The 12628-nt window shown below is 40.7% G+C and overlaps 1 protein-coding gene across 1 annotated transcript; it reads left to right on the forward strand.

Annotated features, from left to right (window-relative positions):
• Positions 1-9506: 9506 nt before the first annotated feature.
• LOC127757080 (psbP domain-containing protein 1, chloroplastic-like) lies at positions 9507-12606 on the forward strand. Its single transcript, XM_052282505.1, has 3 exons — positions 9507-9665; positions 11571-11992; positions 12156-12606. The coding sequence occupies exons 1-3, from the start codon at positions 9557-9559 to the stop codon at positions 12372-12374; spliced, it is 750 nt and encodes a 249-aa protein (XP_052138465.1). The 5' UTR covers positions 9507-9556; the 3' UTR covers positions 12375-12606.
• Positions 12607-12628: the final 22 nt, after the last annotated feature.

Below are 12628 nucleotides of genomic sequence, written 5' to 3' on the forward strand. Positions count from 1 at the left end.
GAGCGGTAGGGATTAGGGTGACGATGGCAGGTGGACCTGGCACCAGCGGACGGGGCAACGACGGAGTTGGCTCCTTCTCCCTCTCTCTTACTCTATCCTCCGCTCCTCATCCTTATTCTCTCTCTCACTTTGTAGGCAGCAGAGGTGCACGAGGAGGCCGACGGACTGTAGCGATGATGGTGGCGAATCCAGTGGTGCGTGTCGGTGATATGGGCCCTGGGGTATCTGGACCAGAGGGAGGAGGCTGCCCCCGGTAGTCACGTGGCTCGACCCCCTCCCCCCGAGGGGGGTCGGGCCCGAGGCAGGGCGACGACGGCCCCCTCTACACCTGGGGGTCGGGCTACCTTGACCCCCTCCGCGCGATGCAGCACCCACCTAACTGCATTTAAGGCAGTGTGAGCGAGCGCGCCGCACCACATTAAATGCGGCGCATGGTGCGCCTGACCGGATTGAGACTGGTCTGTGACCGGTCTGCGACCAGTCGAATGACTGATGTGGGCAGGTAGTGCGCTTATGCACTGGTTGCATGTCTGGCGGCGTGCCGCCTGACACCCCCCGTCACGTCATGATGGTGAGAGGCTGCTCAGCCTCTCATCACAGCAGGAGATGGCTTGCCAAACTCAATCAGGGTAGGGTTTCCGTTTCCCAGCGCAAGTGAGGACCCAAAAGTCTTCACTCATTAAATGTCGAATGACATGCGTGTTCCCCGTGTCAGTCGGATAGATTTGACGGGTCCCACGTCGGAGCAAGGCGTGCGAGAGACTTCCAAGGCAAGCAACAAGACATGCATTTAATGTGATTATCCTCCCTGAATAGGCTGGGTGGGCCCCTGTGGTAACTCTTTGAGATATAAAAGGAGATCCAAGCCTACTTAGAGAGGGGAGGAGCCCTTTTTCAAGAGAACAGTTCCCTGCCCCTCATCATCAACACGTTCTACTCCAACAAGGAGATCTTCTAATTTCTTCCACAATCAGCTAAGCATAGGAGTAGGGTATTACACTTCTCAACAGCCCAAACCTGTATAAACCCCTTTTGTCTCATTGTTCTCAAGGGGCCCGACCCCCTCTACACCACACTATTCACCAAGCTCCCGAATCTCACTCGCTGCCCCCGGCCGAACCAACAAGGGGCCTCACTGTCCCCCGCTTGAGGATTTCACCCTCCGACAATGCGCGAGGAGGCCGATGGACTGCAGCGACAATAGTCGCAAATCCAGAGGCGCGCGAGGAGGCCGGCGGAGGAGGCGTGCATCGACGGCGACAACGGCGCCGCTTCCTCGGGGCGTCTCTACCGCGTCGAGAGCGGCCGACCCCCCTCGCGGATCGGGCATTGCCGACCTTCTCCCTCACGGATCCAGCGCCGCCGACCTTCTCCCTTGCGGATCTCACGACGGCGGCGGCCTTCTCTCTTGCGGATCTGACAGTGGCGGCCTTCTTCCTCATGGCCGGATTCGGTGTGCCACTGGCCCTAATCTAGCGACGGTGACGGCCTCAGGAGGGGCTGATCTGCTGCGGCGAGCAGCGGACTGCATCAAAGACGACGATGGATCAAAGACGACGATGGCTAGAGTGGATTTGAGCTAGGGTTTCAACTTTCTGATTTTTTTTTTGTGATTTTCTTTTTGCAAGCGAACGGCTTAACTAACTGTGTGCTAAAATCACTTTTCGCATGCGGTTGTGTTGCCCATTTGCAAAAATCACTTGTAGCTGCATGCAAAAATGTTTTCTGTAGTAGTGACACTATTGATTCCTTATTACTATCTCAAGCTGTTTTTTCCCGCACCGGGGGCGGGGGGGGGGGGGGGGGGGTGGGGGGGGGGTTGGGGGGTTGGTTGTGAATTCAACATAAATATATAATTGTATTTTTCAGTGTTGAGTGGCTATATATAAAATATATTAATTGGATCCAAAATTAAGGTACTAAAAAGGTTTTTTTTTCCCAATAGCATTAGTAATAATCAGCTGGATAAGCTTGCTTTGCTTTTAATTACATATCCGAGATATATAGCTACTTGTTTCCTTTAGATATTTAACTAGGAGGGAGGAGCTAGCATGATCATGTGCGAAGAAGTGTGCAACAAAAAATATATATAAAGGCATAAAATTCAATGCAAGTCACATCACAAGAGTATAATGCTCTCTCATCTTTTTAGTTATGGGAAGGCATGTGTTATTGCTTATTGCTTCACCCACATCCAATTAAATGATCCAATTTAAGGTTGCATCCCCCTCTGCTTTCTCTGATCTACCCAAAATATGCTTTCTACAATCTACATGCACAAATCGATTGAGTACACATCAAAATGCAGCTAGCTGGCTACAGGCAAAGATTCCATTGTGATCATCCATCTATATATCCATCCAAATTAATGTACAACTGGGATATATGGATCTATTACAATTATGGATTGCACAAATGCCCATATGCACATATAGCTGCAGCAACCAACAAACTACTTGCACATCGGTGAGTCTTTATACGTACTATTTTCATACACAACCTCTACACCTACAATATATATATATATATATATATATATATATATATATATATATATATATATATATATATATATATATATATAAAGTAATGTATGTGTTTGATTTAGATTGTGGAGGACATGGTGGATTACTCTTATTTTACGACAATTATTTATGGGTAAAAAAAATAAATTAAATACTAAAAAAAGTAAAAAATAGATCTTAAAAAGTATTCCAAGAAATTTCTATATAGATTTTTTTTTTAAAAAAGTGTGTACCATTTAGCAGCTTAAGAAGCATGCTCGTGATAATCTAATAACTGGGTGCATGCACTTTAGAACCTGTAGTCAATATATAGTACATGATCATAACTTATTGTACGCACTTTAGAGACTCTAACATGCATGTGCCAAAGTAAAACTTAAATTTTACTAGTACACTACTACAAAACATCAAATAGATGTCGACACTATAGGTGTCGGAAGTACTAAGACCAATACCTATAGGCCTTTTTCCACTTCCTCGGGTCGAAATCGCAAAAAAGGCACCTTTAAGCAATTATAGGTGCCGGTTCTAAATAAGAACCACCACCTATTCTATAGGTGCTTAAAAAACCGGCACATATAATATATCATAGGTGCCGGTTTTTAAAAAAACCGACACCCACAGAAATCAAGCCGAGCCGGAGCCGAGCCGGCGGGCCCTACCACGACGAGCAGATAAGGTTGGTCTCTCGTCTCCTCCCTTCTCTCTTGCTCTCTTCTCCTCCTCTCCAACTCCCAGTCTCCCACCTCTCTCTCTCTCTCTCTCTGAGGCGGCGGTGGGCTAGCCGCGGGGAGGCGTTGGCCGGTGGCAGGCTCGCGGAGGGTCGCCGGCGGGAGGCGATGTTCTAACCGCGTGGAGGAGTCCTCCCCTCCGCCAGATCTAGCGGGAGGGGAGACGGTGGCAAGGGCGGTGGGCTTGCCGGGGGTAGGTGGCGGCAGGCTCGAGGAGGGGAGGCGGCGGAGGGCTCGCCGGTGGGAGGCAGTGATCTGCCGTGGGGAGGAGCCCTCCCTTCCGCTAGATCTGGCGGGAGGGGAGGCGGCGGCAGGGGTGGTGGGCTCACCGGGGGTAGGTGGCGGCAGGCGGCGGGCTCGCGGAAGGAGGCGGCAGGCTCACCGACGACTGACCGTGCGATGGCGACGATGGTGGATCTGAAGAGGTGTGATTCTTTTTTTATTGCATAAATTTGAGTGTCAAAATTTGTGCTGTGGATGAATGGATAGTGATATGTGGATGAATCCATCTGTGGATGGATATGAGATGGATGGATGATGATATTCTTGTTCATTCTGTTCATTCTTGTTCTTGATGTGGTATGCATGCGGATGTGTTTGCTGTGGTGTGGATGGATGTGGATGTGGGAAGAGGGACTGCTCGGCTCGATGTATCAGCTCGATCGGGAAAACCGGCACATAAGTGGGTTTCCCAACCGGTTGGAAAAACCGGCACATAAGGGGGTTTCTCAACCGGCACCAATTTATATTTATGTAGTAGTGGTACATGCTTAATGTGACTTATTAAAGGTTATCTAGCACAGGTCCTCTTAATTCCTCCTCATGAGTCCTATGTGGAATAAACTACATTCGTTCAAAGAAAATGGAATAAACTACAGTCTTATGTCTGCACTTTGGTTAAACAAAAACGTGTTCTCCGTTGATTATATTAGTTAATTGTTCTTTGTCATCACAAAGAGATAAAATTATATTGTATTGTACTACTAAGTTTCAAAGTAAATATAGTAGCCATGCGTGAGCGTGTACGATATATATTTCTCTAAACGCCAGAGAGAGGCCACTATCTTGGATTCCTGCAGCATGCATGCATGACTTGCAATTGTAATGTATGTCGATCATCAGGTATGTGTGCATGCATGCGAGTACCATTTGACGTCGATATATCTCCATCTTGACACATATCTTCTCGTGATGTTAATTACTAATAAATTAGCATGCATACTGCCATAGTTAGGTAAACCAATAAATAGCATATGTAAGTAATAGTAATAGGGACATGGGGAAAATGGCATCAACTGCACCTCAATTATGAAGTTAAGTACTGGAGCCACTGGTTATTAGCTACTCCCTCCACGTTAAAAAAAAGGTAATTTTAAGTAAGGACAAGATCTTAAAAGATTAACTTTTTACTATTACTTCCTTCTTCATCCCATAATAAATTAATTTAGATATGACACATCATAGTCCTATAAATCTGAATATGAAGAAATATTTTCTATTATAATATATATATATATATATATATATATATATATTTGAAATTAATAATAAATATATAATTCTCTATGCATATGGTCTCCGTATTTATAGGGCAAATATTTTAGTCTAGTTATCATAGTTAAAGTTTTTAAAGATTTATATCATTCTTGTCTAAAACGATAATTATTTTTAAGAAGCAGGGAGTTTATGTAAAGATCAACAATTTAATTATGTAATAGTTCGATCGATGTATTGATTATACAATTTAAAAACTTTTTATCATCAAATAAGTACTGAGATGTATAATAAACTAGATGAATACCCTGCTACGTTGCTGCGGTAAATTAAGTTGCATAATATATACAAATATGATGTAATATGATTACTAAAATTAACAAATTAATACTTATGAATCTTGAGCCTATAAATAAATAATTGAGATCGTATGGTGTTACGAGAGAAGAAGAAGAGACAATTTGAACCATAGATCTATCATCTAAAGGTTAGAGATAATAGGGGTGATATGACTTAATGAGAGGACAGAGAAATATCAATAACTGTACTTAGTGGGGATTAGCTATATAAGTATATAGGATTAACACCAAAAGTATATATGATACCTGACACCTCAAAAACATTGTTACTTTAATGGTATACTTTAATTAACCCAACTGATCATTAAGTGTAATTTTTAGTGCACTATCTTCGGTTTTCTAGTGTCGTCGCTGATTTTTTCACACGCTTTACTATTCATCTTATTAAAAACATAATTATTTTTTACTTATTTATAATTGAATATATTTTTAGCATTGCTTATTTTTTTTGCATATTTCATATTTTTTTAAAAATAAGACTGATAATCAAACTATGTCAAAAATCTAATAATATCATCCATTAAAAATTAGATGGAGTTATCCATGCGCATTTAGTTAGCTCTGACATCACAAGGTATGTAATTAACGTTGACTCGTTTATATTAATTAACGAAAGCATGAACGACTCACGGAATTGCGACATGTACTAATTAGACTGACATGACGAAAACATGTGCAAACTCAAGCAAGAAATCAATTAATAACTAATTAATATTTTTAACATCATCCCATTCACCCGTAAATGCATAATCCAAATTGTTGACTTAATTCAAATCATAAGCCTGTTGATCCAGGCACAAACAACCTAAATTGGCAGGTAATATGCAACTAATATATATTCGACACGTATGGATGAGACAAGAATTCTCCCAAGAGAAGCAAACGACGACCCAATAATCAACCAGACCAGATTCTTTTGTGACAAATTGAACTAAATTAAAACTTGTAACAAATCTAGGTCAATTAGGAGTATTTATATGTTTGACACTAATTAATTCCGACCAGTACGCATGGATGAGAGACAAAGATCTTAGGAGAAGCAGTAAAGATCAAATTAATAATCAACCAGATCAGATTCTTGGTGACAAATTGAACTAAACTTTTGACGTATATTGGTTAGCTAGCCTAGGCTATAACCATAAATATAGTTCAAATTAAACGGCATGCAACACATGATGCACAAGATAATTAAGGTTGGTAATTAATACTATAATCCATCTCACCACCTATCACGCCACCATGTCCATTCGTAACTCATGCTAATTTGTTTTCAACTTCTAGCTTATAAATAGTAAATAAAGTGCATGAGTTCTCACCAAAAAAAAGAAAAACTCACACAACCAAGTTCATTCAATCTACTACACATGCTTTAATTGCCACGCATGGAACTAGATTAGTTAAATATGTATACATCCTAAGTTGGTTAATTAATAGCCTGAGACCCACATTTCAAGTGCTGATGGATGAACTAATTAAATTAACTAAATGCATGCATGCAATTGAATTAATTTACTACGTGCATCCTAGGCCCAATAATCTAGTGCGCTGAGACGATGGATGGAACTGAGTTTATGACCATTAGTTATTTAGTTAAGGGCACAAACCGGTGAATTAATATTAGTGCAAAATTGAAAAGGTTTCCTAAGAAATGCTGATATTTTTTAAAAAAAAAATTCACACCGCTTATTTGCTTGGGAAAACGTACGTGCCATTATCGATAATCTGCAATTATATTATGTTAGACTAGCTGAAATGAATAAACAGGCCCAGTGTAGTGACCATGAAAAAGAAAGAGACCGACTCATTCATTTGTCAATTCAGTATGAATTCTCAATTAATTAGTACACATTAGTCACTGTCTAGACGATAAGTTTGAATTTAATTTGTTTAACCGTGGAAACGCAGGAAAGCAAGAACGGCAGGGAAGAAAGGAAGCACGCATGCTTCCAACAAAATATCAAAAACTGCTGTTGTACTCTATATATGGAGGTAACAGCAGATCTAGCATATGACTTAATTTGTGTTCAACATATGAGCTCTACTAGCTAGCAAACATACCTTTTATTTTTTGCTGATTAATCTTTCACTTTCTTTGCTTTGCTGAGATCAGTTTGACTCGACTTTAGGGAATCAATCAATTATTATTATGTTGGAGTAATAACACTATTAATATTAATCTAGTGTGGTTTACATCAGCATGTTGTCAAAAAGCAAGACATAATTTGGGGTTGAATGTTTTGTTTATGTAGCTAGTAGGAGTTGAATATTTTGTTTACTATGTAGTACACCACTGCATATAAGTCAAACCAAACCACCTAAATAAATTACTCTATCTACATAGCAAATGCATAGGTCTAGAATATCAAATGAATAGCTAGCTAGCTGGGATACACGCGAGCCCTTTTGTTTTCACATATGCTCATGAATTTCAGCTAATTCCTTTTATACCTTCAACTCTTTCTTACTTCCTTAGAATTTTTAGGTTATATCACTTTCATACCCTTTTGGTTACTTGTAGTTGATCGTTTAATTTTTATGAAAACATCCATTTTACCCTTAGCCCTGGAAGAAAAATAAATCCTTAGAGTATATTGTTGGAAGTGTATGATATGGAATTAATATATATGAGTTTTTTTTTGCAAGGTATATATCATCCACAACTAACTTTACTCTTAAAATAATTATAAAAAATTAATATTTAGTTTTATTTATTTAAAATAATATGCATAGCATATTTTTATGATGGCAGTATGCCACGCGGGATCGATCACCACATATCGCTTCACCGAGATGGCGTGCGCGCGTGACCGACACGGTCGCCTGTGTTGGCTATGCGCTATTGCAAACACCCCCCCCCCCTTGTCGGTGCTGCGCCTTTGCGATGCATCCATGGCGTGTCCCAATCCGCGGAAATGTATATTTTCGTTGATATTTTATAAACATGTATGTATATGCAAAATTTTATATATAAATATTAATTTAATTCTAGAGTACTCCTTCTCCGTTTTCTTTTTATTTGACGACACTATTGGTTACTTCAAGCAAATTAAAAAAATTAAGGGAATAGTTTTTTTTTAATAAAAGAATTTTATGTATCTCGGACCATTACATTAAGATAATGCGATTATCCAAGACCATCTCCGACCTTTACCTAAATAAGATGCACACAATCTATACTTATTAAGAAAAGGAAAAAAAAGAACGAGATGACAAACCGCAACAAATAAACTATAAACATAAGAAATTATTATCATCATACTTAACCGAAATAACTCTTAGTACGTATACATAGTCTCCAAAAACAACACCTCCAAGAAAGGACACGTGCATTATCATGATCCAATCGACTAATCCGGCCAACTTTTAGTAATTTAAGCCTAAAGTCGAGGTATTGATACTCGACGAGCATCACCTAATCGAAGTTCCCCGGTACCGTGTTGTCTCATCATTTCGAGCCTGTGCCCGCACTAATAAAATTACTAAAAATTTGGCAGGCTGAATTTTTTTTAACTTTCCAAACTCACCTCTGTCTTCTTCACGCGCATACTTTTCAAACTGCTAAACGGTGCGTTTTTTAAAAATTTTATATCAAAAGTTGTTTTTTTAAAAAAATCATATTAATCCATTTGCCAGGAAAAAAGTTAGATAATACTTAATTAATCATACGCTAATAAGTCACTCCGTTTTACGTAAGTAAGAGGTTAACTCAACCTAAGAAAACGCAGCCTAAATATACAGCCAGGTTTTCTTTCTTTTCGTGTGTTGTAGATCGACTTAGGTGTGTTTGGTTCGTGGTCAAGGCTGGATAGGATATAGCCATCCATATTTTAAGGGATATGGTGGTCCAGTTTTCGTTTAGTTAAGTAGATATAGCCATCCAGTTTCTTGTTTGGTTGGGTGGATGAGAATGAATTGAATGAAAACAATAACATATTAATTAATAATAAAATATGTTAATTGTTATTATTATAGACATAATTTATACTAATTAACAATAAAATAGGGTAATTATATCTAACCAATACTAATTTTGACAAGTTAATTATTAATTAACAACAATATATTTAATTATTGCTAATCAAGAACTAATAATCAAGATTAGCAAAGGTGGATATCCTCATCTGGCCAATTTAGCCGGATACACTCATCCAGCATCTTCGTGGAATATTCCCTCTCCGGGCCACCCTATCCACCCTCGCCCACCAGCCAAACACACTCAAAAACTGTATCGTCATCTCCCATCCAAGCATATCCCTCCAAATAAACACACCCTTAATTATTATAGGGACAACAGGAAAAACACTAATCAAGCAAGGACCGATTTGACTACGGATAATCCAAGTTGAGGCCCAAAAGCCCAAGGCCCAAGGCCCAAACCTTATCTCCTGGAGTAGTCACCTCCACGAACCCACCAAATCTCCATCGCTGCTGCTACACTGCTCCGGCCATGGCCATCGTCGCCGTCACGCCCGGAGGACGGCGCCCTCCCTGCCGCCGCGTGCCGCCCGCCGCTTCCCCGCCCGCGAGGCTCTCCTGCCGCTGTGCCACCCACACCGGTACGTTGCCTGAAGCAGTGAGAGAGAGAGGGTTTCAGTTTCCAAGGATCTTTCCTACTTAATTTCCTGTCTTTGCCAAGTTCTGTAGCTATTGTTTTCCTGTGAATTTGTGACTGCAGTGGCACAAAGCATAGACAACATATTTGCAAGTTTTCAAGTCAGTGATTTTTGTTTTCTTTTTCTTTTCCTTCTTGATTTTGCGAGTGAAGTGGTGGTAGAAGCATAGACAGTATATTTTGGCAAGCTTTGAGTCTCAGTTTAGTCTTTAGTTTTAACCGCGAGGTTGTAATCTTGCTTAGCTCAGTTTTCGTAAAAGTGAGCTAATCTTGAACCGAGTAGAAAAATCAGCGAGAAAAAAAAAAAGCACTTACAAAGTCTGAACAGTAACTGTAGATTGACCGGTTTGGACTTGGAATCAGTCATTTCAGTCATGAGGCCTGAGGGTAGTGGTTTCTTCTTCTCAAGCTCAAGTTTCAGATCAATGCCAAGTTTCCACTGATATTGCTTGGTGTGATGTGATGCTTTTGCATCGTGCATCACTTCTCTAGATGCCCAGGCTTGATCAAAGGGTTCTTGGTCACCGTTTTGGCCATTTGTCGTTGTTTTGTTGCGCGATGTGCGTCCTCCCTAACTCTTTTACTAATCCATGAGAAATATTGTCTTATGAGTTGCGTTGCTGCTTAGTTGACAGTGTATCAGTCCCAATTCTGTCAATACTGACCTTATCGTTTCTTGTTCAGTTTTGGAAGAACATCTGCGTAGGTCAGTTGTGGAATAGGGACACCATTGTCAGTTTGTTGCTGCAATTCTAATTTGATGGGAAATTTCCCTCATGGTTATGATGGACTTCTTTTTCCGAATGTGTTTTCCACATGGTTATAATGGACTTCATTTCTGAATGGAATTTCCACACAATTATGATTGGCTTCTTCTTTTCAGAATAAAATTTCCACATGAATGTATTGTCATAGCCCACCCTTCTTGTGATTGAAATTTTCTGAAAAGACTGTCTCAGCGCGCACGCTTTAGTTCAGAGTGCAAGTGACAATGACTGAGAGTCCAGAACAGTTTTAGCATTTCTTATTTAACATGGGTTGTTACAGCTCATCACTTAGACTAAGCAGACTGATTATCATCAAGCTATTTTTTGTGTTTTGTCAAAGGAAGAGCCTGCATGTTTGAAAGTCGATGCTCAAGAGCGAGACCCATTAGCCGTGTCGCGACACCTTCTGTGTTAGGCTGTACATTCTAAGACGCTAGCTGTACTGTGTGAATTTTTTTGTTACCCTACACATTAGCGTTGAAAATCATGTATAACCTTCGTTGAAGTGTTCAAACGGTTGAATTATAACAATCTTACAGTTTCCAGTTAGTGTGGTCTTAGTTCTATTAGAAACTTGTTCGGTTTCGCATACTGCTTTCTTTCCTACTTGCTACGACAATTTTGCACACTGTTGTGTAGGATAGGATCAATGGGAATAATTTACATTGGACATTGGTTATCTTTAAGCATAATCATGACACGTAAGAAGATTGGTGATATGACATAAGTCACTATGCTATGCCTGTCAGAAGCAAGGTGCATTGTGAATTTTTCATACTAGCTGTAACAGCTACATGTTTTAATTAATGCATCCATACTAAAAATGCCGAGAGTAAACAGTTGAACTGTTGTACCTTGTAGCACCTTGTCTAGAGCCTTTGCTCTTAATGTCCTTCCTGTGATCTGCAACTTTGCTTGTGCTAGCTTTTATCTGCATTTGTTTCAAATTGACTTCAGAACAAAATGAAGCTATCCCAAAATTGAAAATTCTGAATATGATTATCCTTGCCTTGATCACTGCATATCATCATAAAATCATTTTTTTCTTTTGCAAACTGCAACCAAACTAAAGATTTTTGCAGTTCCCAGGAGGAATGTACTATCCACAATGCTATCCACTTCAACAGTCTTCCTCTTCGGACCGAAACAGATCACGCTGGCCGAGACAACCGGTGGTACATTCAGGGAGTACATCGACACATTCGATGGCTACTCCTTCCTCTACCCAAAGAGCTGGATCCAGGTCCGGGGAGCTGGTGCTGACATATTCTTCAGAGACCCGTTCTTCCTCGACGAGAACATGTCGGTCGAGATATCGTCTCCTTCGTCGTCGAAGTACATGACGGTTGAAGATCTTGGGCCCCCAGAGAAGGCTGCAGAGAGAGTGCTGCAGCAGTACCTCACAGAGTTCATGTCGACCAGGCTAGGCGTTCGACGAACGTCGAACATCCTGTCAGCGTCGTCGAAGGTGGCTGACGACGGCAAGCTCTACTATGAAGTTGAGGTGAACCAAACAGATCATACAAATTCCTATTCATAACTCACATAATCAACCTGCAAAGTTCAGTTTGTTTCTCCCACTGTTTGTTTCAGAGATGCTTGAAAAAAAAAACCTGCATGAACATTCAGACAAATTGCTTCTGCTGCTGCTGCTGCTGTTTTTGCAGGTGAATATCAAGTCATTTGCCAGCAACAACGAGCTGGCGGTGATGCCGCAGGACAGGGTGCAGCGGCTGGAGTGGGACCGGCGCTACCTGTCGGTGCTCGGCGTCGAGAACAAGCGGCTGTACGAGCTCCGGCTGCAGTCGCCGGAGAAGGTGTTCAAGGAGGAAGAAGGTGACCTGAGGAGGGTCATGGACTCCTTCAGGGTCAACAAGACTGCCTAGCAGCAGTAAGCAGCAGTGCTTTGTCATAGTTGAGAGCAGAATTTTTTTTGTATAGCAGATTGTCTATTCTCTGCATTATTCTTTCACCCTCTTTTTTGTTATCTTGTATAAGATTATTGTCATATAGTACCTTATGTGTAAGATTATATATAGTACCTTTGTAAGATGCTCTGGTGAGGAGCAAAACAGAGATACAAAACTTGCAAAAATGCACGTCAAAGACTAGTAAATACCAGTAACTTGGCATGTGTGCT

This window comes from Oryza glaberrima, chromosome 12 (assembly GCF_000147395.1).
Source record: "Oryza glaberrima chromosome 12, OglaRS2, whole genome shotgun sequence".
Taxonomy (NCBI): Eukaryota; Viridiplantae; Streptophyta; class Magnoliopsida; order Poales; family Poaceae; genus Oryza; species Oryza glaberrima.